The sequence below is a fragment of the Panulirus ornatus genome, chromosome 1 (assembly GCF_036320965.1).
Source record: "Panulirus ornatus isolate Po-2019 chromosome 1, ASM3632096v1, whole genome shotgun sequence".
Lineage (NCBI taxonomy): Eukaryota > Metazoa > Arthropoda > Malacostraca > Decapoda > Palinuridae > Panulirus > Panulirus ornatus.
In genome coordinates this window covers 73,614,511-73,640,865 of record NC_092224.1, presented here as the reverse complement: position 1 = coordinate 73,640,865, position 26,355 = coordinate 73,614,511, and the positions used below count along the sequence as shown (strand labels likewise).

Genomic DNA, 26,355 nt, shown 5'->3' with positions numbered 1-26,355 from the left:
ACCACCTCGACCAAAACACCCTATATCTGCCACTCTGTCATCAGACACATTCAACAAACCTTCAAAATACTCATTCCATCTCCTTCTCACATCACCGCTACTTGTTATCACCTCCCCATTTACGCCCTTCACTGAAGTTCCCATTTGCTCCCTTGTCTTACGCACCCTATTTACCTCCTTCCAGAACATCTTTTTATTCTCCCTAAAATTTACTGATAGTCTCTCACCCCAACTCTCATTTGCCCTTTTTTTCACCTCTTGCACCTTTCTCTTGACCTCCTGCCTCTTTCTTTTATACTTCTCCCACTCAATTGCATTTTTTCCCTGCAAAAATCGTCCAAATGCCTCTCTCTTCTCTTTCACTAATACTCTTACTTCTTCATCCCACCACTCACTACCCTTTCTAAACAGCCCACCTCCCACTCTTCTCATGCCACAAGCATCTTTTGCGCAATCCATCACTGATTCCCTAAATACATCCCATTCCTCCCCGACTCCCCTTACTTCCATTGTTCTCACCTTTTTCCATTCTGTACACAGTCTCTCCTGGTACTTCCCCACACAGGTCTCCTTCCCAAGCTCACTTACTCTCACCACCTTCTTCACCCCAACATTCACTCCTCTTTTCTGAAAACCCATACTAATCTTCACCTTAGCCTCCACAAGATAATGATCAGACATCCCTCCAGTTGCACCTCTCAGCACATTAACATCCAAAAGTCTCTCTTTCGCACGCCTGTCAATTAACACGTAATCCAATAACGCTCTCTGGCCATCTCTCCTACTTACATAAGTATACTTATGTATATCTCGCTTTTTAAACCAGGTATTCCCAATCATCAGTCCTTTTTCAGCACATAAATCTACAAGCTCTTCACCATTTCCATTTACAACACTGAACACCCCATGCATACCAATTATTCCCTCAACTGCCACATTACTCACCTTTGCATTCAAATCACCCATCACTATAACCCGGTCTCGTGCATCAAAACCGCTAACACATTCATTTAGCTGCTCCCAAAACACTTGCCTCTCATGATCTTTCTTCTCATGCCCAGGTGCATATGCACCAATAATCACCCACCTCTCTCCATCAACTTTCAATTTTACCCATATTAATCGAGAATTTACTTACTTACATTCTATCACATACTCCCACAACTCCTGTTTCAGGAGTATTGCTACTCCTTCCCTTGCTCTTGTCCTCTCACTAACCCCTGACTTCACTCCCCAGACATTTCCAAACCACTCTTCCCCTTTACCCTTGAGCTTCGTTTCACTCAGAGCCAAAACATCCAGGTTCCTTTCCTCAAACATACTACCTATCTCTCCTTTTTTCACATCTTGGTTACATCCACACACATTTAGGCACCCCACTCTGAGCCTTCGAGGAGGATGATCACTCCCCGCGTGACTCCTTCTTCTGTTTCCCATTTTAGAAAGTTAATACAAGGAGGGGAGGATTTCCGGCCCCCCGCTCCCGTCCCCTCTAGTCGCTTTCTACGACACGCGAGGAATACGTGGGAAGTATTCTTTCACCCCTATCCCCAGGGATAATATACATATATACATACATATACACACACACACACACACACACACATATGCACATACACACACACACACACACATACATATATATACATATGAAAAATGTAAGAACAATTTAGAAATATACATACAAAGAAATAAATATACATACAAAGAAATAAATATACATACAAAGACATAAACATATATACACATGTACATATCCATACTTGCCGCCTTCGTCCACTCCTGTCGCCAAACCGCCACACGATATAGCATCCTGCCCCCCACTCCAGCGAATCAGTGCCAGGAACAGACAAAAAAGACCACAATCGTTCACACTTAGTCTCTAACTGTCACGTGTAATGCAATGAAACCACAGCTCCCTTTCCACATCCAGGCCCCACAAAGCTTTCCATGGTTTACTGCACCCGCTTCACATGACCTGGTTCAATCCATTGACAGCACATCGACCCCGGTATACCACATCATTCCATTTCACTCTATTCCTTGCATGCCTTTCACCCTCCTGTATGTTCAGGCCCTGATCACTCAAAATCTTTTTCACTCCATCCTTCCACCTTCAACTTGGTCTCTGACTTCTCCATCCCTCCACCTCTGCCATATATATTATCTTTGTCAATCTTTCCTCACTCATTCTAAGTGTCCAAACCATTTCAACACACTCTCTCCTGCTCTCTCAACCACACTCTTTTTATTGCCACACATCTCTCTTACCCTTTTCTTACTTCCTCGATCAAACCACCTCACACTACATACTGTCCTCAAACATTTCATTTCCAACACATCCACCCTCCTCTGAACAACCCTATCTATAACCCATGCCTTGCAACCATACAATATTGTTGGAACCACTTTTCCCTCAAACTTACCCATTTCTGCTCTCTGAGATAGCATTCTCACCTTCCACACATTCTTCAACGCTCCCAGAACCTTCGCCCCCTCCCCCATCATGTGACTCACTACCAGTTCCATGGTTCCAACCACTGCTAAATCCACTCCCAGACATCTAAAACACTTTACTTCCTCCAGCTTTTCACCATTCAAACTTACCTCCCAATTAACATGTCCCTCAACCCTACTGAACCTAATAACCTTAATCTTATTCACATTTACTCTCAACTTTCACACACTTTACCAAACTCGGTCGCCAAGTTATGCAGTTTCTGACCCGAATCAGCCACCAGCGCTGTATCATCAGTGAAATGACTCACTTCCCAAGCCCTGTCATACACAACATACTGCATACCTGCCCCTCTTTCCAAAACTCTTGCATTCAACTCCCTAACCACCCCATCCATAAACAAATTAAACTACCATGGACACATAATGCAGCTCTGCTGCAAACCGACATTCCCTGAGAACCAATCACTTTCCTCTCTTCCTACTCATATACATGCCTTACATCCTTGGTAAAATCTTTTCAAAGCTTCTAACAACTTACCTCCCACACCATATACTCTTAATATCTTCCACACAACATCTCTATCAACCCTGTGATATGCCCTCTCCAGATCCACAAATGCTACATAGAAATCCATCTGTTTTTCTAAGCATTTCTCACATGCATTCTTGAAAGCAAACACCTGATCCACACATCCTCTACCACTTCTGAAACCACACTGCTCTTCCTCAATCTGATGTTCTGTACATGCCCTTACCCTCTCAATCAATCATTTATTCATTTATATTCATTTATTTTGCTTTGTCGCTGTCTCCCGCATTAGCGAGGTAGCGCAAGGAAACAAACAACTTCAACATATACATATATATACACACACAGAGACATATACATACATACACATGTACACAATTCATACTCTCTGCCTTTATTCATTCCCATCGCCACCTCGCTGTACATGAAATATCAACACCCTCCCCCCTCATGTAGCTCTAGGAAAAGACAACAAAGGCCGCATTCGTTCACACTCAGTCTCTAGCTGTCATGTAATAATGCACTGAATCAATCAAAGCCCTCTCAATCAATACCCTCCCATAAAATCTCCCAGGAATACTCAACAAACTTAGTGCTCTGTAATTTGAACACTCACCTTTATCCCCTTTTGCCTTTGTACCATGGCACTATGCATGCATTCCGTCAATCCTCAGGCACTTCACCATGAGTCATACATACAATGAATATCCTTACCAACCAGTCAACGATACAGTCACCCTCTTTTTTAGTAAATTCCACTGAAATACCATCCAAACCTGCCACCTTGCCGGATTTCATCTTCCATAAAGCTTTCACTACCTTTTATCTGTTTACCAAACCATTCTCCCTAACCCTCTCACTTAGTACACCACCTCGACCAAAACTCTCTATATCTGCTACTCTATCATCAAACACATTCAACAAACCTTCAAAATACTAGCTCCATCTTCCTCTCCCTTCACCACTACTTGTCATTACCTGCCCATTAGCACCCTTCACCGATGTTCCCATTTGTTCTCTTCTCTTATGCACATTATTTAACTCCTTCCAAAACATCTTTTTATCCTCCCTAAAATATGATGATACTCTCTCACCTCTTTTTCACCTCTAGTACCTTTCTCTTGACCTTTTGCCTCTTTCTTTTGTACATCTCCCACTCATTTTCACTATTTCCCTGCAAAAATCGTCCAAACGCCTCTCTATTCCCTTTCACTGACAATCTTACTTCTTCATCCCATCAATCACAACCCATTCTTATCTGCCCACCTTCCACCTTGCTCATGCCACAAGCATCTTTTGCTCAAGCCATCACTGCTTCCCTAAATACATCCCATTCTTCACCCATTCCCCTTATGTCATTTGCTCTCACCCTTTGCCGTTCTGCACTCAATCTCTCCAGGTACTTCCTGACACAAGTATTGTTTCCAAGCTCACTTACTCTCACCACGCTCTTCACCCCAACATTCTCTCTTCTTTTCTGAAAACCTTTACAAATCTTCACCTTCACCTCCACAAGATAATGATCAGACATTCCTCCAGTTGCCCCTATCAGCACATTAACATCCAAAAGTCTCTCTTTCATGCGCCTATCAATTAATACACAATCCAATGACACTCTCTGGCAATCTCTCCTACTTATGTAGGTTCTTTATTCCATTCATTATACTTAGTCGCTGTCTCCTGCATTAGCGAGGCAGTGCAAAGAAACAGACAAAAGAATGGCACAACCCACCCACATACACATGTATATACATTAACGCCCACAAACGCACATATACATACCTATACATTTCAACGTATACATACATATACATACACAGACATATACATATATACACATGTACATATTCATACTTGCTGTCTTCATCCATTCCTGTCACCACCCTGCCACACATGAAATGGCACACCCCCTCCTCCGCATGAGGTACCACTAGGGAAAGACAACAAAGGCCACACTTGTTCACATGCAGTCTCTAGCTGTCATGTGTTATGCATCGAAACCACAGCTCCCTTTCCACATCCAGGCCCCACAAAACTTTCCATGGTTTACCCCAGACGCTTCATATGCCATGGTTCAATCCATTGACAGCAAGACAACCCCGGTATACCACATCCTTCCAATTCACTCTATTCACCTATTCCTTTCACCCTCCTGTATGTTCTGGCCCCGATCACTCAAAATCTTTTTCACTCCATACTTCCACCTTCAATTTGGTCTCCCACTTCTCGTTCCCTCCACCGCTAACACATATATCCTCTTTGTCAACCTTTCCTCACTCATTCTATCCATGTGACCAAACCATTTCAATACATCCTCTTCTGCTCTCAACACTCGTTTTATTACCAAACATCTCTCTTACCCTTTCAATACTTACTCGATCAAACCACCTCACACCACATATTGTCCTCAAACATTTCATTTCCAACACATCCACCCTCCTCTGCACAACCCTGTCTATAGCCCATGCCTCAACCATATAACATTGTTGGAACCACAATCCCTTCAAACATACCCATTTTTGCTCTCCAAGATAACGTTCCTGCCTTCCACACACTCTTCAATGCTCCCAGAACCTTCACCCCCTCCCCTACCCTGTGACTCATTTCAGCTTCCATGGTTCCATCCACTGCTAAATCCACTCCCAGATATTCAAAACAGCTTCACTTCCTCCAATTTTTCTCCATTCAAACTTACCTCCCAATTTACTTGTCCCTCAACCCTACTAAACCTAAAATCCTTGCTCTTATTCGCATTTACTCTCAGCTTTCTTCTTTCACACACTCTACCAAACTCAGTCACCAACTTCTGTAGTTTCTCACTCGAACAGCCACCAGTGCTGTATCATCAGCAAACAACAACTAACTCACTTCCCAAGCACTCTCATCCACAACACACTGCATACTTGCCTATTTCTCCAAAACTCTTGCATTCACCTCCCTAACCACCCCATCCATAAACAAATTAAACAACCATGGAGACATCACACACCCCTGCCGCAAACCAACATTTCCTAAGAAACAATCACTTTCCTATCTTCCTACTTGTACAAATGCCTTACATCCTTGATAAAAACTTTTCACTGCTTCTAGTAACTTACCTCCCACACCATACACTCTTAATACTTTCCACAGAGCATAACTATCAACTCTATCATATGCCTTCTCCAGATCCATGAATGCTACATACAAATCCATCTGTTTTTCTGTGTATTTCTCACATACATTCTTCAAAGCAAACACCTGATCCATACATCCTCAACCACTTCTAATACCACACTGATCTTTCCTAATCTGATGCTCTGTACATGCCTTTACCCTCTCAATCAATACCCTCACATATAATTTCCCAGGAATACTCAACAAACATACCTCTGTAATTTGAACACCCACCTTTATCCCCCATGCCTTTGTACAATGGCACTATGCATGCATTCCGCCAATTCTCAGGCACTTCACCATAAGCTGTACATACACTGAATATCCTTACCAACCAGTCAACAACACAGTCACCCTCCTTTTCAATAAATTCCACTGCAATACCATCCAAACCCACCGCCTTGCCAGCTTTCATCTTCCGCAAAGCTTTCACTACCTCTTCTCTGTTTACTAAGTTTGTTGAGTATTCCTGGGAAATTATATGGGAGGGTATTGATTGACAGGGTAAAAACATGTACAGAGCATCAGACTGGGGAAAAGAAGTGTGGTTTCAGAAGTGGTAGAGGATGTGTGGTTTCAAAAGTGGTAGAGGATGTGTTTTTTCAGAAGTGGTAGAGGATGTGTGGTTTCAGAAGTGGTAGAGGATGTGTGGATCAGGTGTTTGCTTTGAAGAATATATGTGAGAAATTCTTAGAAAAACAGATGGATTTCTATGTAGCATTTATGGATCTATCACATTTTCCTACAACTCCTTCAGGAGGAGTGCTACTCCTTCCTTTGCTCTTATCCTCTCACCAACCCCTGACTTTACTCCCAAAACCTTACCAACCCACTCTTCCTCTTTACCCTTGAGCTCTGTTTCACTCATAGCCAAAACATCCATGTTCCTTTTCTCAAACATACTTCCCATCTCTCCTTTTTTTTCATCTTGGTTTCATCCACTCACATTCAGACACCCCAATCTGAGCCTTGAAGGAGGATGAGCACTTTCCGCATGACTCCTTCTTCTGTTTTCCCTTTAAGAAAGTTAAATACAAGGAGGAGAGGGCATCCAGTCCCCCTCTCCCGCCCCATTTAGAGGCCTTCTATGACATGCAGGGAATATGTGGGAAGTATTCTTTCTCCCCTATCCCCAAGGACAAAATAATAATAACAATATCAATGATATCCCTAGGGATAGGGGAGAAAGAATACTTCCCACACATTCAGTGTGTGTCGTAGAAGGCGACTAAAGGGGACGGGAGAGGGGGGCTAGAAACCCTCCTTCCTTGTATTTCAACTTTGTAAAAGGGGAAACAGAAGAAGGAGTCATGCGGGGAATGCTCATCCTCCTCAAAGGCTCATATTGGGGTGTCTAAATGTGCGTGGATGTAACCAAGATGAGAAAAAAGGAGAGATAGGTAGTATGTATGAGGAAAGGAACCTGGATAATTTTGGCTCTGAGTGAAACGAAGCTCAAGGGTAAAGGGGAAGAGTGGTTTGGGAATGTCTTGGGAGTAAAATCAGGGGTTTGTGAGAGGACAAGAGCAAAGGAAAGAGTAGCACTCCAGAAGCAGGCATTGTTGCAGTATGTGATAGATTGTAAGAAAGGAAATTCTAGATTGATATAGGTAAAACTGAAAGTGGATATAGAGAGATGGGTGAAAATTGGTGCCTATGCACCTGGTCATGAGAACAAAGATCATGAAGAGCAAGTGTTCTGGGAGCAGCTGAGTGAGTGTGTTAGCAGCTTTGATGCACAAGACCAGGTTATAGCGATGGGTAATTTGTATGCAAAGGTTAGTAATGTGGCAGTTGAGGGTATAAATGGTGTACATGGAATGTTCAGTGTTGTAAAATGGTGAAGAGCTTGTAGATTTGTGTACTGAAAAAGGACGGCTGATTGGGAATACCTGGTTTAAAAAGAGAGATATACATAAGTATACATGTGAAAGTAGGAGAGATGACCAGAGAGTGTTATTGGATTATGTGTTAATTGATAGGTATGTGAAAGAGAGACTTCTGGATGTTAATGTGCTGAGGGATGTCTGATCATTATCATCTGGAGGCGAAGGTGACGATATGTAGAGGTTTTCAAAAAAGAAGCATGTTCAGGCCCCGATCGCTCAAAATCTTTTTCACTCCATCTTTCCACCTCCAATTTGGTCTCCCACTTCTGCTCATTCCCTCCACCTCCAACACATATATCCTCTTGGTCAATCTTTCCTCACTCATTCTCTCCATGTGACCAAACCATTTCAAAATGCCCTCTTCTGCACTCTCAACCACACTCTTTTTATTACCACACATCTCTCTTACCCTTACATTACTTACTCGATCAAACCACCTCACACCACATATCGTCATGAAACATCTCATTTCCAGCACATCCACCCTCCTCCGCACAACTCTACCTATAGGCCACGCCTCACAACCATATAACATTGTTGGATCCACTATTCCTTCAAACATACCCATTTTTGCTTTCCGAGATAATGTTCTCGACTTCCACATATTCTTCAAGGCTCCCAGAACTTTCGGCCCCTTCCCCATCCTATGATTCACTTCCACTTCCATGGTTCCATCCGCTGCCAGATCCACTCCCAGATATCTAAAACATTTCACTTCCTCCAGTTTTTCTCCATTCAAACTTACCTCCCAGTTGACTTGTCCCTCAACCCTACTATACCTAATAACCTTGCTCTTATTCACATTTACTCTCAGCTTTCTTCTTTCACACACTTTACCACACTCAGTCACAAGCTTCTGAAGTTTCTCACACGAATCAGTCACCAGTGCTGTATCAACAGCGAACAACAACTGACTCACTTCCCAAGCTCTCTCATCCACAACAGACTGCATACTTGCCCCTCTTTCCAAAACTCTTGCATTTACCTCCCTAACAACCCCATCCATAAACAAATTAATCAACCATGGAGACATCACACACCCCTGCCGCAAACCTACATTCACTGACAACCAATCACTTTCCTCTCTTCCTACACGTACACATGCCTTACATCCTCGATAAAAACTTTTCACTGCTTCTAACAACTTGCCCCCACACCATATATTCTTAATACCTTCCACAGAGCATCTCTATCAACTCTATCATATGCCTTCTCCAGATTAACAAATGCTACATACAAATCCATTTGCTTTCTAAGTATTTCTCACATACATTCTTCAAAGCAAACACCTGATCCACACATCTTCTACCACTTCTGAAACCAAACTGATCTTCCCCAATCTGATGCTCTGTACATGCATTCACCCGGTCAGTCAATACCCTTCCATATAATTTCCCAGGAATACTCAACAAACTTATACCTCTGTAATTTAAGCACTCACTTTTATCCCCTTTGCCTTTGTACAATGGCACTATGCAAGCATTCCTCCAATCCTCAGGCACCTCACCATAAGTGATACATACATTAAATAACCTTACCAACCAGTCAACAATACAGTCATCCCCATTTTTAATAAATTCCACTGCAATACCACTGCCTTGCCGGCTTTCATCTTCCGCAAAGCTTTTACTACTTCTTCTCTGTTTACCAAATCCTTCTCCCTAACCCTCTCGCTTTGCACACCACCTTGACCAAAACACCCTATATCTGCCACTCTATCATCAAACACATTCAACAAACCTTCAAAATACTCACTCCATCTCCTTCTCACATCACCACTACTTGTTATTACCTTCCCATTAGCCCCCTTCACTGAAGTTCCCATTTGTTCCCTTGTCTTACGCACTTTATATACCTCCTTCCAAAACATCTTTTCATTCTCCCTAAAATTTAATGATACTCTCTCACCCCAACTCTCATTTGCCCTCTTTTTTACCTCTTGCACCTTTCTCTTGACCTCCTGCCTCTTTCTTTTATACATCTCCCACTCATTTGCATTATTTCCCTGCAAAAATCGTCCAAATGCTTCTCTATTCTCTTTCAATAATAATATTACTTCTTCATCCCACCACTCACTACCCTTTCTAATCAACCCACCTCCCATGCCTCTCATGCCACAAGCATCTTTTGCGAAAGCCATCACTGCTTCCCTAAATACATCCCATTCCTCACCCACTCCCCTTACCTCCTTTGTTCTCACCTTTTTCCATTCTGTACTCAGTCACTCCTGGTACTTCCTCACACAAGTCTCCTTCCCAAGCTCACTTACTCTCACCACTCTCTTCACCCCAACATTCTCTCTTCTTTTCTAAAAACCCCTACAAATCTTCATCTTTGCCTCCACAAGATAATGATCAGACATCCCTCCAGTTGCATCTCTCAGCACATTAACATCCATAAAGTCTCTCTTTCGTGAGCCTTTCAATTAACACGTAATCCAATAACGCTCTTTGGCCATCTATCCTACTTACATAAGTATATTTATGTATATCTCTTTTTAAACCAGGTATTCCCAATCACCAGTCCTTTTTCAGCACATAAATCTACAAGCTCTTCACCATTTCCATTTACAACACTGAACACCCCATGTACACCAATCATTCCCTCAACTGCCACATTACTCACCTTTGCATTCAAATCACCCATTACTACAGCCCGGTCTCGTGCATCAAAACTACTAACACACTCACTCAGCTGCTCCCAAAACCCTTGCCCCTCATGATCTTTCTTCTCATGTCCAGGTGCATATGCACCAATAATCACCCATCTCTTTCCTTCAACTTTCAGTTTTACCCATATCAATCTAGAGTTTACTTTCTTACACTCTATTACATACTCCCACCATTCCTGTTTCAGGAGTAGTGCTACTCCTTCCCTTGCTCTTGTCCTCTCACTAACACCTGACTTTACTCCCAAGACATTCCCAAAGCACTTTTCCCCTTTATCCTTGAGCTTCATTTCACTCAGAGCCAAAACATCCAGGTTCCTTTCCTCAAACATAATACCCATCTCTCCTTTTTCTCATCTTGGTTACATCCACACACATTCAGACACCCCAATCTGAGCCTCCGAAGAGGATGAGCACTCCCCGCGTGACTCTTTCTTCTGTTTCCCCTTTTAGAAAGTTAAAATACAAGGAGGTGAGGGTTTCCAGCCCCCCGCTCCCGTTCCCTTTAGTCACCTTCTACGACATGTGAGGAATGCGTGTGTGGGCGTTTATGTATATACATGTGTATGTGGGTAGGTTTGCCCGTTCTTTCATCTGTTCCCTTGTGCTACCTCGCTAACGCGGGAGACAGCATCAAAGTATAATAAATAAAATATCAAAAATATATTTTTATTTATTTATTTTGCTTTGTTGCCCTCTCCCGCGTTTGCGAGGTAGCGTAAGGAAACAGACAAAAGAAATAGCCCAACCCACCCCCATACACATGTATATACATACACGTCCACACACGCAAATATACATACCTATACATCTCAATGTACACATATATATACACACACAGACATATACATATACACACATGTACATGTAACGTAAGGGTAAGAGAGATGTGTGGCAATAAAAAGAGCGTGGTTGAGAGAGCAGAAGAGGGTGTTTTGAAGTGGTTTGGGCACATGGAGAGAATGAGTGAGGAAAGATTGACCAAGAGGATATATGTGTCGGAGGTGGAGGGAACGAGGAGAAGAGGGAGACCAAATTGGAGGTGGAAAGATGGAGTGAAAAAGATTTTGTGTGATCAGGGCCTGAACATGCAGGAGGGTGAAAGGAGGGCAAGGAATAGAGTGAATTGGAGCGATGTGGTATACCGGGGTTGACGTGCTGTCAGTGGATTGAATCAAGGCATGTGAAGCGTCTGGGGTAAACCATGGAAAGCTGTGTAGGTATGTATATTTGCGTGTGTGGACGTATGTATATACATGTGTATGGGGGGGGTTGGGCCATTTCTTTCGTCTGTTTCCTTGCGCTACCTCGCAAACGCGGGAGACAGCGACAAAGTATAAAAAAAAAAAAAAAAAACATAATTCATAATCTGCCTTTATCTATTCCCATCGCCACCTCGCCACACATGGAATAACATCCCCCTCCCCCCTCATGTGTGCGAGGTAGCGCTAGGAAAAGACAACAGAGGCCCCATTCGTTCACTCTCAGTCTCTAGCTGTCCAGTCTCTAGCTGTCATGTAATAATGCCCGAAACCACAGCTCCCTTTCCACATCCAGGCCCCACATAACTTTCCATGGTTTACCCCAGACACTTCACATGCCCTGATTCAATCCATTGACAGCACGTCGACCCCGGTATACCACATCGATCCAATTCACTCTATTCCTTGCCCGCCTTTCACCCTCCTGCATGTTCAGGCCCCGATCACTCAAAATCTTTTCCACTCCATCTTTCCACCTCCAATTTGGTCTCCCACTTCTCCTCGTTCCCTCCACCTCCGACACATATATCCTCTTGGTCAATCTTTCCTCACTCATTCTCCCATGTGCCCAAACCATTTCAAAACACCCTCTTCTGCTCTCTCAACCACGCTCTTTTTATTTCCACACATCTCTCTTACCCTTACATTACTTACTTGATCAAACCACCTCACACCACATATTGTCCTCAAACATCTCATTTCCAGCACATCCACCCTCCTCCGCACAACTCTATCCATAGCCCATGCCTCACAACCATACAACATTGTTGGAACCACTATTCCTTCAAACATACCCATTTTTCCTTTCCGAGATAATGTTCTCGACTTCCAAACATTCTTCAAGGCTCCCAGGATTTTCGCCCCCTCCCCCACCCTATGATTCACTTCCGCTTCCATGGTTCCATCCGCTGCCAGATCCACTCCCAGATATCTAAAACACTTTACTTCCTCCAGTTTTTCTCCATTCAAACTTACCTCCCAATTGACTTGACCCTCAACCCTACTGTACCTAATAACCTTGCTCTTATTCCCATTTACTCTTACCTTTCTTCTTTCACACACTTTACCAAACTCAGTCACCAGCTTCTGCAGTTTCTCGCACGAAACAGCCACCAGCGCTGTATCATCAGCAAACAACAACTGACTCACTTCCCAAGCTCTCTCATCCCCAACAGACTGCATACTAATAGTAATACTAATACTAATAAAAATAATGATAATAATAATAATAATAATATTAATAATAATAATAATAATAATAATAATAATAATAATGATAATAATAATAATAATAATAATAATAATAATGAAATTGGAAAAAATGTAGCTTAAACATTGAAGCTTATTGATACAGTGGTTAAATTGATGAGAACTACTACTGACGTTTGTGTAAATAAATTAAACATTTCCTTTTTCCATAGCCAGAGGTTGAACCATTATGTGACATTCATTTTTTTCATTTCATTTCAAGCTAGAAGTTTCAGTTTTCTAAATTGTTTCTTACATTTTTCACATGTATATGTATGTATGTGTGTGTGTGTGTGTGTATATGTGCGTGTGTGTGTGTATGTGTGTGTATGTGTATATATATTATTATCATATTATACTTTGTCGCTGTCTCCCGTGTTTGCGAGGTAGCGCAAGGAAACAGACGAAAGAAATGGCCCAACCCCCCCCATACACATGTATATACATACGTCCACACACGCAAATATACATACCTACACAGCTTTCAATGGTTTACCCCAGACGCTTCACATGCCCTGCTTCACTCCACTGACAGCACGTCAACCCCGGTATACCACATCGCTCCAATTCACTCTATTCCTTGCCCTCCTTTCACCCTCATGCATGCTCAGGCCCCGATCACACAAAATCTTTTTCACTCCATCTTTCCACCTCCAATTTGGTCTCCCTCTTCTCCTTGTTCCCTCCACCTCCGACACATATATCCTCTTGGTCAATCTTTCCTCACTCATCCTCTCCATGTGCCCAAACCACTTCAAAACACCCTCTTCTGCTCTCTCAACCATGCTCTTTTTATTTCCACACATCTCTCTTACCCTTACGCTACTCACTCGATCAAACCACCTCACACCACACATTGTCCTCAAACATCTCATTTCCAGCACATCCATCCTCCTGCGCACAACTCTATCCATAGCCCACGCCTCGCAACCATACATCATTGTTGGAACCACTATTCCTTCAAACATACCCATTTTTGCTTTCCGAGATAATGTTCTCGACTTCCACACATTCTTCAAGGCCCCCAGGATTTTCGCCCCCTCCCCCACCCTATGATCCACTTCCACTTCCATGGTTCCATCCGCTGCCAGATCCACTCCCAGATATCTAAAACACTTCACTTCCTCCAGTTTTTCTCCATTCAAACTCACCTCCCAATTGACTTGACCCTCAACCCTACTGTACCTAATAACCTTGCTCTTATTCACATTTACTCTTAACTTTCTTCTTCCACACACTTTGCCAAACTCAGTCACCAGCTTCTGCAGTTTCTCACATGAATCAGCCACCAGCGCTGTATCATCAGCGAACAACAACTGACTCACTTCCCAAGCTCTCTCATCCCCAACAGACTTCATACTTGCCCCTCTTTCCAAAACTCTTGCATTTACCTCCCTAACACCCCCATCCATAAACAAATTAAACAACCATGGAGACATCACACACCCCTGCCACAAACCTACATTCACTGAGAACCAATCACTTTCCTCTCTTCCTACACGTACACATGCCTTACATCCTCGATAAAAACTTTTCACTGCTTCTAACAACTTTCCTCCCACACCATATATTCTTAATACCTTCCACAGAGCATCTCTATCAACTCTATCATATGCCTTCTCCAGATCCATAAATGCTACATACAAAACCATTTGCTTTTCTAAGTATTTCTCACATACATTCTTCAAAGTAAACACCTGATCCACACATCCTCTACCACTTCTGAAACCACACTGCTCTTCCCCAATCTGATGCTCTGTACATGCCTTCACCCTCTCAATCAATACCCTCCCATATAATTTACCAGGAATACTCAACAAACTTATATATATATGTATATATATATGTATATTATCCCTGGGGATAGGGGTGAAAGAATACTTCCCACGCATTCCTCGCGTGTCGTAGAAAGCGACTAGAGGGGACGGGAGCGGGGGGCCAGAAATCCTCCCCTCCTTGTATTTTTTTAACTTTCTAAAATGGGAAACAGAAGAAGGAGTCACGCGGGGAGTGCTCATCCTCCTCGAAGGCTCAGATTGGGGTGCCCAAATGTGTGTGGATGTAACCAAGATGTGAAAAAAGGAGAGATAGGTAGTATGTTTGAGGAAAGGAGCCTGGATGTTTTGGCTCTATGTGAAACGAAGCTCAAGGGTAAAGGGGAAGAGTGGTTTGGGGATGTCTTGGGAGTAAAGTCAGGGGTTAGTGAGAGGACAAGAGCAAGAGAAGGAGTAGCAGTACTCCTGAAACAGGAGTTGTGGAAGTATGTGATAGAATGTAAGAAAGTAAATTCTCGATTAATATGGGTAAAACTGAAAGTTGATGGAGAGAGATGGGTGATTATTGGTGCATATGCACCTGGGCATGAGAAGAAAGATCATGAGAGGCAAGTGTTTTGGGAGCAGCTGAATGAGTGTGTTAGTGGTTTTGATGCACGAGACCGGGTTATAGTGTTGGGTGATTTGAATGCAAAGGTGAGTAATGTGGCAGTTGAGGGAATAATTGGTATACATGGGGTGTTCAGTGTTGTAAATGGAAATGGTGAAGAGCTTGTAGATTTATGTGCTGAAAAAGGACTGATGATTGGGAATACCTGGTTTAAAAAGCGAGATATACATAAGTATACTTATGTAAGTAGGAGAGATGGCCAGAGAGCGTTATTGGATTACGTGTTAATTGACAGGCGCACGAAAGAGAGACTTTTGGATGTTAATGTGCTGAGAGGTGCAACTGGAGGAATGTCTGATCAATATCTTGTGGAGGCTAAGGTGAAGATTTGTATGGGTTTTCAGAAAAGAAGAGTGAATGTTGGGGTGAAGAGGGTGGTGAGAGTAAGTGAGCTTGGGAAGGAGACTTGTGTGAGGAAGTACCAGGAGAGACTGAGTACAGAATGGAAAAAGGTGAGAACAATGGAAGTAAGGGGAGTGGGGGAGGAATGGGATGTATTTAGGGAATCAGTGATGGATTGCGCAAAAGATGCTTGTGGCATGAGAAGAGTGGGAGGTGGGTTGATTAGAAAGGGTAGTGAGTGGTGGGATGAAGAAGTAAGAGTATTAGTGAAAGAGAAGAGACAGGCATTTGGACGATTTTTGCAAGGAAAAAATGCAATTGAGTGGGAGACGTATAAAAGAAAGAGACAGGAGGTCAAGAGAAAGGTGCAAGAGGTGAAAAAAAGGGCAAATGAGAGTTGGGGTGAGAGAGTATCATTAAATTTTAGGGAGAATAAAAAAGATGTTCTGGAAGGAGGTAAATAAAGTGCGTAAGACAAGGGAGCAAATGGGAACTTCAGTGAAGGGCGCAAATGGGGAGGTGATAACAAGTAGTGGTGATGTGAGAAGGAGATGGAGTGAGTATTTTGAAGGTTTGTTGAATGTGTTTGATGATAGAGTGGCAGATATAGGGTGTTTTGGTCGAGGTGGTGTGCAAAGTGCGAGGGTTAGGGAAAATGATTTGGTAAACAGAGAAGAGGTAGTAAAAGCTTTGCGGAAGATGAAAGCCGGCAAGGCAGCAGGTTTGGATGGTATTGCAGTGGAATTTATTAAAAAAGGGGGTGACTGTATTGTTGACTGGTTGGTAAGGTTATTTAATGTATGTATGATGCATGGTGAGGTGCCTGAGGATTGGCGGAATGCATGCATAGTGCCATTGTACAAAGGCAAAGGGGATAAGAGTGAGTGCTCAAATTACAGAGGTATAAGTTTGCTGAGTATTCCTGGCAAATTATATGGGAGGGTATTGATTGAGAGGGTGAAGGCATGTACAGAGCATCAGATTGGGGAAGAGCAGTGTGGTTTCAGAAGTGGTAGAGGATGTGTGGATCAGGTGTTTGCTTTGAAGAATATATGTGAGAAATACATAGAAAAGCAAATGGATTTGTATGTAGCATTTATGGATCTGGAGAAGGCATATGATAGAGTTGATAGAGATGCTCTGTGGAAGGTATCAAGAATATATGGTGTGGGAGGCAAGTTGTTAGAAGCAGTGAAAAGTTTTTATCGAGGATGTAAGGCATGTGTAGATGTAGGAAGAGAGGAAAGTGATTGGTTCTCAGTGAATGTAGGTTTGCGGCAGGGGTGTGTGATGTCTCCATGGTTGTTTAATTTGTTTATGGATGGGGTTGTTAGGGAGGTGAATGCAAGAGTTTTGGAAAGAGGGGCAAGTATGAAGTCTGTTGGGGATGAGAGAGCTTGGGAAGTGAGTCAGTTGTTGTTCGCTGATGATACAGCGCTGGTGGCTGATTCATGTGAGAAACTGCAGAAGCTGGTGACTGAGTTTGGTAAAGTGTGTGAAAGAAGAAAGTTAAGAGTAAATGTGAATAAGAGCAAGGTTATTAGGTACAGTAGGGTTGAGGGTCAAGTCAACTGGGAGGTGAGTTTGAATGGAGAAAAACTGGAGGAAGTGAAGTGTTTTAGATATCTGGGAGTGGATCTGGCAGCGGATGGAACCATGGAAGCGGAAGTGGATCATAGGATGGGGGAGGGGGCGAAAATTCTGGGAGCCTTGAAGAATGTGTGGAAGTCGAGAGCATTATCTCGGAAAGCAAAAATGGGTATGTTTGAAGGAATAGTGGTTCCAACAATGTTGTATGGTTGTGAGGCGTGGACTATGGATAGAGTTGTGCGCAGGAGGATGGATGTGCTGGAAATGAGATGTTTGAGGACAATATGTGGTGTGACGTGGTTTGATCGAGTAAGTAACGTAAGGGTAAGAGAGATGTGTGGAAATAAAAAGAGCGTGGTTGAGAGAGCAGAAGAGGGTGTTTTGAAATGGTTTGGGCACATGGAGAGAATGAGTGAGGAAAGATTGACCAAGAGGATATATGTATCGGAGGTGGAGGGAACGAGGAGAAGAGGGAGACCAAGTTGGAGGCGGAAAGATGGAGTGAAAAAGATTTTGTGTGATCGGGGCCTGAACATGCAGGAGGGTGAAAGGAGGGCAAGGAATAGAGTGAATTGGAGCGATGTGGTATACCAGGGTTGACGTGCTGTCAGTGGATTGAATCAAGGCATGTGAAGCGTCTGGGGTAAACCATGGAAAGCTGTGTAGGTATGTATATTTGCGTGTGTGGACGTATGCATATACATGTGTATGGGGGTGGGTTGGGCCATTTCTTTCGTCTGTTTCCTTGCGCTACCTCGCAAACGCGGGAGACAGCGGCAAAAAAAAAAAAAAAAAAAAAAAAAAATAATAATAATAATAATAATGATAATGATAATAATAATAATAATAATAATAATAATAATATTGAACCAGGGCATGTGAAGTGTCTGGGGTAAAACATGGAAAGTTTTGTGGGGCCTGGATGTGAAAAAGGAGCTGTGGTTTTAGTGCATTATACATGACAGCTAGAGACTGAGTGTGAACGAATGTGGCCTTTGTTGTCTTTTCCTGGCGCTACATCGTGCGCGTGCAGGGGAAGGGGGGTTGTCATTTCATGTGTGGCGAGGTGGCGACGGGAATGAATAAGGGCAGACAGTATGACTTATGTACATGTGTATATATGTATATGTCTGTGTGTGTATATATATGTATAAGTTGAGATGTATAATATGTATATGTGCTGTGTGTGGACGTGTACGTATATACATGTGTATGTGGGTGGGTTGGGCCATTTCTTTCGTCTGTTTCCTTGCGCTACCTCGCAAACGCGGGAGACAGCGACAAAGCAAAATAATAATAATAATATTTGGAAGGAGGCAAATAATGTGTGATAAACTACGGAACAAATAGAAACGTTGGTAAAGTGGGCAAAAGGGGAAGTGATAACAGGTAGAGATGAAGTGAAGAGGAGATGGAGTGAGTATTCTGGTCTGTTTAATATGTTTGAGACTGAAGTGGTAGATGTAGGGTGTTTGGATCGTGGTGGTATGTGAAGTGATAGAGTATGGAAAGTGGTTTGGTAAAGACAGAAGAACTTATGAAAGCTTTGTGTAAGATGAAATGTGGCAAGGTGGCTGGAGTGGATGGCAATGCTGCTGAATTCACTAAGAACGGGGTTAACTCTGTTGTCCATTAGTTGGTAAGGATTTTCAATGTATGTATGAATTACGAAGAGGTGCCTGAGGATTGGCAGAATGCATGTATAGTGCCATTGTATAAAGGCAAGGGGGATAAGGTGAGTGTTCAAGCTGCTGAAGAATAAGTTTGTTGAGTTTAACAGGTAAGTTGTATGGGAGAGTGCTGATTGAGATGGTGAGTATTAGATTAGGGAGAAGCAGTGTGGTTTCAGAAGAGGTAGAATATGTGTGGATCAGAAGCTTGTTTTAATATGTGAGAAATACTGAGAAAAAAGTTGACTTTGCATGTGACATATATGGATCTGGAGAAATCAAATGTCATGGTCGATAGAGATGCCATGTGAAAGGTTTTTAGAACATATGGGGGGTAAGGAAAGGGGCAAGAAGAATTGAAAAGTTTTTATAACTGGTGTAAGGCATGTGTACGAGTAGGAAGAGAGGAGAGTGAACAGCTCTAAGTGAAGGTTGGTCTGCAGCAGGGGTGTGTGATATCACCATGGTAGTTTAATTTGTATACGGATGGGATGGTGAGGGAGATAAATGTGCGAGTCTTGGAGAGAGGGTCAAGTATGCAGTCTGTGGGGGATGAGAGAGCCTGGGAAGTGAGTCAGTCATTGTTTGTTGATGATACAGCACTGATGGTGAATTCAAATCAGAAACAACAGAAGATGGTGAATGAGTCTGAAATAGTGTGCGAAAGGAGAAAGTTGAGAGAAAATGAGAATAAAAGCAAGGCTATTGGGTTCAGCAGGGGTGAGGGACTGGTTAGTTAGGGTGAGTTTGAATGGAGAAAAATTGGAGGAAATAAACTGTTTTAGATACCTGGGAGTGGACATGGCAGTGAATGGAACCATGCTAGAGAAAGTGAGTCCTAGGGTGGGGGGAGAAGGTGAAGGTTCTGTGAGTCCTGAAGAATGAGTGATGCAAAAACATTATCTGGAAGGGCAAAAATGGGTACATTTGAAGGAATGCTAGTCCCAACAATATCATATAGATGTGAGGCATGGGCTATAGACAAGGCTGTGTGGAGGAGGGTGGTTGTATTGGAAATTAAATGTTTGAGGACAATTTGAGCTGTGAGGTGATTTGATTAAGTAATTAAGTACTGTAAGGGTAAGAGAGGTGTAGTAATAAAAAAAGTGGCTGAGAGGGCTGAAGAGGGTATGCTGGAATGGTATGGGCATTTGGAGAGAATGACTAAGGAAAGTTTAACAAAGAAGGTATATGTGTCGGAAGTAGAGGGTACAAGGAGAATGGAAATACCAAACTAAAAATGGAAGGATGGAGTAAAAAAGATTTTGAGAGATAAGGGCCTGAAAATGCAGAAAGGTGAAAGGTGTGCACAGGATAGAGTGAACTGGAATGATGAGGTTTCCTGATATTCCCTCATCCCAACTCTCATTTGTCCTCTTTTTCAGCCCCTGCACCTCTGTCTTGATCTCCTTTACTGGACATAATTGTTTCAGCTGAGATAATTTATTTATAACTGTTTCAACAAACAAAATTTACTTACATATGTTAAATTATTATTCTTGTGTTAGAGAATCATCATTAAATTAATGAGCAACATTCATTGTGTCACTTCAGAGCTCTTGGGCCTCAGAAAAACTGAGGTAGATCCTTATATGAGACATGATAAATGAAGGATTTTTTAGCCAAAAATCCTGGGTTCAGTTACTTGAAATCACCAGTTACATGAATATTTATGGAAATAACTTTTTTTTCTAGCAGCTCTTGATTAATTTAAAACCAATGTGTTACATATGAATATCATCTCTTCAAACAAATCTCTAACAACAAAGCAATCAACAACAGCTTATTTCTAGACTAACTCATGACGCTTACCTTGCTTCGAAGAGAAATCTGAGTTACCATAACATTCTCTGGAAGGTGCTCTAAAGTTTGATATGGCAAAAACTCTATGTAACCCAAAAATTTTGCTAAAAGACGAAGATTAAGTACGACAGAACGAGCTTCCCCATGTACCATGCTGTTGACTGGGTCTGTAAATAGAAGATAAACTGGAAAAAATTTATAAATACTGAATTCATGCTGGAATTTAATATTAATGTGAAACATCATTCAAACAAAATCTTGTTATCTGATTATGTCTCATTATGTCAAGATGATATATTGTAAAATAACTTGAGGAAAATCAACTTCAGAAGCTTCTTTAATTTCCTTGTACAATACTAAAGATTTTCTTTTCATACTTGTTTGCCGTCTTTCATGTTAGCGAGGCAGTGCCAGGAACAGAGGAAAAAAGTCCACTTCTCTCTCAACCATTCCTTAGATGTCATGTGTAATGCATCAAAAATACAGCACCCAATCAACAGCCAGGCACCACAGACCTTTCCATGGTTTCCCCCCACCCGCTTCACATGCCCTGGTCCAGTCCACTGACAGCATTCATATCCAAGTAAATCACATCATTCCAATTCACTCAATCTAATGCATGCTTTTAATCCTCCTGTATGTTCAGGCCCTTAGCAATCAAAATCTTTTCCACTCCATCCTTCCATTTCCAGAGTAATATCCCCCTTCTCGCTGTACCCTCCACTTCTGACACATATTTCCTTTGTCAACCTCTCCTCACTCATTCTCTCCACAAGGCCAGATCATTTCAGTATACCCTCTTCTGCTCTCCCAATCACACTCATTTTATTACCACACATCCCTCTAATACTTTCTCTTTTATATTGAAGATTCCAGTCACGGACAAAAGTCCACATCAAGGCCGGGCCTTAATTGAAATATAGAGTCAATTATGAAACAGAAAGAGAAAAGACAAGGTATAATATTTATGAATCTTTGAGAAAGTGAAAGACCTGTCTTTTGAAATGAACCAGGTCATAGTTATTGGGAAAGACATGAGAAGGTGGAGAGTTCCAAAGCTTCAACAAGTTCCACTACCTCTGAGAAACACTGCACTGGAGGTGCCATCTGCCAGCAGCCTCCCAATTATGAGACACAAAAGGCTAAGAAGCAGCAATGGAGTCTATCAGTTAAGCTGGGGAGTAAAAGGGATGAGCGGTTGAGGGTGATGGTGCTGATTGTAAATAGGATACCTGGAGAGAGTAAAAGGAGGGAGTCTGTGGAAAAGTTTAAAAGCTACAGCTTGGATGTTCCAGGGATTGAGGAAACCCATATCCTTGAGTATGGTGTATGGAGTGAAAATGGAAATGATGAATGCAAGTTATGGGAAGGCATGGAAGGAAGAATAATATGAACAGGAATGAATGAAAATCATCAGGGAAGAAGGAAAGCACAATTATGCTATCACCGAGAGTATGGGAGGGTGTTACTAAGCACGGAGGGAATGGATCAAAAATAGTTTGGGTGAAAGGAATTATTAGAACATGAAGTATGCATGGGTATATGTGCCTGTGAATATGAAGAATGTGTGAGTCAAGGATGAAATAAAGCACTTCTAGAAAAATTTGAATGACAGTATAACTGGTTCTGAAATGAAGAAAAAGGTGGTTGTAATGGGTGATATGGATACAAAAGTGGGATGCAATAAAAACTGGCAAGGAAGCTGGTAAAGGGGAGTACCTGGAGTAAATGAGAATTGAAATTATCACGTGAATGTCTGTGTAGAGAAGGGGTTATTCCTTGCAAACACCTTTTTTCACCATAAGATGATCCATAGATATACATGGATGAGAAATGATGGAAGAGAAGAACAAAATAGTTTGACTGACTATGTGGCAGTGGATGAAAGGTTGAGAAAGGCTGTGCTAGAAGTGACAGTTGAGAGAGGATTCCTTGAAGACTGATTATTTTGCAGTTCTTATTGGGGTTAGGATCAGGGAAAAGTGGAGGGAATGTGTAAGGAAAAATGGAGAGGTAAAAGTAATGGCATGTGAGAAGATGAATCAGAAAGACTGTAAAGAAGGGTATGAAAGGAGGGTGACTTAAAGTTTAAGTGGATGTGCAATAAATGAAGGGATGCAGTCATGTGTGAGTGAGGTGTTTAGAATATCTAGAGAAAGACTGTTGAAGGCCAAAGAATTAGGAGTTGGGTGCAAGGAATATAAAGTGAAATACATAGTGGATGAATGAGATTAAAAATGCTGTGGAAGAGAAGAAAAAGGCATATGGTACAATGCTTGAAAGGAATGTACCAATGGAATTTCAGCTAAGGAGGAGGAAAGAATAAAAGAAGTGTAAGTGGAATTTTAAGAAGTTTATAGGGGAAAAGAAAGAAAGAGTAGATGAAGATGTAGGAAGAAAGTTGAATGGAAAGTCTAAGGAAAATAAGAAATAGTACTGGAAGAAGGTTATAAACGAAAGAGGTAGATATAAGAGTGGAAATGATAATGTGAGAGGTAAGGAAGGTGAGTTGCTAAATCAAAAGGAAGATGGAAAGAGTATTTTGAAGGACTAATGAATGTGAGAGGTGAGGCAGCAGTTGTTTTGTGTATGGGTATGGAGGATGGAAGGAAAGGAATACCAGTGCAAGGACCTACAGTAAAAGGGAGGTAAAAATGGAAATAATGAGGCTGAAGGTAGGATAAACACCTGGATTCTATGTGATTACAGCTGAAATAGTGAAGTATAGAGGAAGAAGTGTGACTGAGTAGGCGCATCTGATATGTAATTTAGCATGGAAACAAAAGGTTGTGCCTGGGGACTGGGTAAAAGCTAATATTGTTCCCTTATTCAAAGGAAAAAGTGCTAAAGATGTACATACCAGTTATAAGGGATCAAGTCTGTTAAGCATACCAGAAAAAGTGTATGCAAGGGTGTTGACTGATAGAGTGATGGAAGTGACTGAATGTAGAATAGGTAAGGAGCAAGGGTATTTTACAGAAGGTAAGGGTTGGGTGGATCACACTATTGTGGTGAAAACGACTGTGGAAAAGTATCTAGTGAAAAGTAAGCAATTGTATGCAGCTTTTTTGAATCAGGAGAAAGCAAATGACAGAGTCAAGTGGAACACTTCACGGGATGTGTTAAGGATATGGGTAAGGGAACAAGTGTTGGATGGTGTGAATGCCCTCCACAGAGAAGCAAATGCATGTGAAAGAGTGCATGGACAGTTAAGCAAAAAATTTTGGTATACATGTGGGTAAGAGACAGGGCTGCGCGATGTTACCGTGGCTTTTTAACACACACACACACACACACACACACACACATATATATATATATATATATATATATATATATATATATATATATATATATATATAAAAACATTTCTTTTTTTTTTTTTTGCTTTGTCGCTGTCTCCCGCGTTTGCGAGGTAGCACAAGGAAACAGACGAAAGAAATGGCCCAACCCACCCCCATACACATGTATATACATACGTCCACACATGCAAAATATACATACCTACACAGCTTTCCATGGTTTACTCCAGATGCTTCACATGCCCCGATTCAATCCACTGACAGCACATCAACCCCGGTATACCACATCGCTCCAATTCACTCTATTCCTTGCCCTCCTTTCACCCTCCTGCATGTTCAGGCCCCGATCACACAAAATCTTTTTCACTCCATCTTTCCACCTCCAATTTGGTCTCCCAATTCTCCTCGTTCCCTCCACCTCCGACACATATATCCTCTTGGTCAATCTTTCCTCACTCATCCTCTCCATGTGCCCAAACCATTTCAAAACACCCTCTTCTGCTCTCTCAACCATGCTCTTTTTATTTCCACACATCTCTCTTACCCTTACGTTACTTACTCGATCAAACCACCTCACACCACACATTGTCCTCAAACATCTCATTTCCAGCACATCCATCCTCCTGCGCACAACTCTATCCATAGCCCACGCCTCGCAACCATACAACATTGTTGGAACCACTATTCCTTCAAACATACCTATTTTTGCTTTCCGAGATAATGTTCTCGACTTCCACACATTCTTCAAGGCTCCCAGAATTTTCGCCCCCTCCCCCACCCTATGATTCACTTCCGCTTCCATGGTTCCATCCGCTGCCAGATCCACTCCCAGATATCTAAAACACTTCACTTCCTCCAGTTTTTCTCCATTCAAACTCACCTCCCAATTGACTTGACCCTCAACCCTACTGTACCTAATAACCTTGCTCTTATTCACATTCACTCTTAACTTTCTTCTTTCACACACTTTACCAAACTCAGTCACCAGCTTCTGCAGTTTCTCACATGAATCAGCCACTGTCTCATGCGTTTCCGAGGTAGCGCAAGGAAACAGACGAAAGAAATGGCCCAACCCACCCCCATACACATGTAGATACATACACAACCACACACGCAAATATACATACCTAGAAATCTCAATGTACACATATATATACACATGTACATAATTCATACTCTGCCTTTATTTATTCCCATCGCCACCTCGCCACACATGGAATAACATCCCCCTCCCCCCTCATGTGTGCGAGGTAGCGCTAGGAAAAGACAAACAAAGGCCCCATTCGTTCACACTCATTCTCCAGCTGTCATGTAATAATGCCCGAAACCACAGCTCCCTTTCCACATCCAGGCTCCACAGAACTTTCCATGGTTTACCCCAGACGCTTCACATGCCCTGATTCAATCCATTGACAGTACGTCGACCCTGGTATACCACATCGATCCAATTCACTCTATTCCTTGCCCTCCTTTCACCCTCCTGCATGTTCAGGCCCCAGTCACTCAAAATCTTTTTCACTCCATCTTTCCACCTCCAATTTGGTCTCCCACTTCTCCTTGTTCCCTCCACCTCCGACACATATATCCTCTTGGTCAATCTTTCCTCACTCATTCTCTCCATGTGACCAAACCATTTCAAAACACCCTCTTCTGCTCTCTCAGCCACGCTCTTTTTATTTCCACACATCTCTCTTACCCTTACATTACTTACTCGATCAAACCACCTCACACCACATCTCATTTCCAGCACATCCACCCTCCTCTGCACAACTCTATCCATAGCTCATGCCTCACAACCATACAACATTGATGGAACCACTATTCCTTCAAACATACCTATTTTTGCTTTCGGAGATAATGTTCTCGACTTCCAAACATTCTTCAAGGCTCCCAGGATTTTCGCCCCCTCCCCCACCCTATGATTCACTTCCGCTTCCATGGTTCCATCCACTGCCAGATCCACTCCCAGATATCTAAAACACTTCACTTCC

The 26,355-nt window shown here is 42.3% G+C and overlaps 1 protein-coding gene across 1 annotated transcript in view; it reads right to left on the bottom strand.

The window, feature by feature from the left end:
* dlt (codanin-1 like protein dlt) overlaps nt 1-26,355 on the bottom strand; it is a 183,661-nt gene that overhangs the window by 112,550 nt on the left and 44,756 nt on the right. Inside the window, exon 7 of the mRNA XM_071663855.1 lies at nt 21,072-21,229. Within this exon, the coding sequence (XP_071519956.1) occupies nt 21,072-21,229 (158 nt within the window). The remainder of the gene's footprint in view (nt 1-21,071; nt 21,230-26,355) is intronic.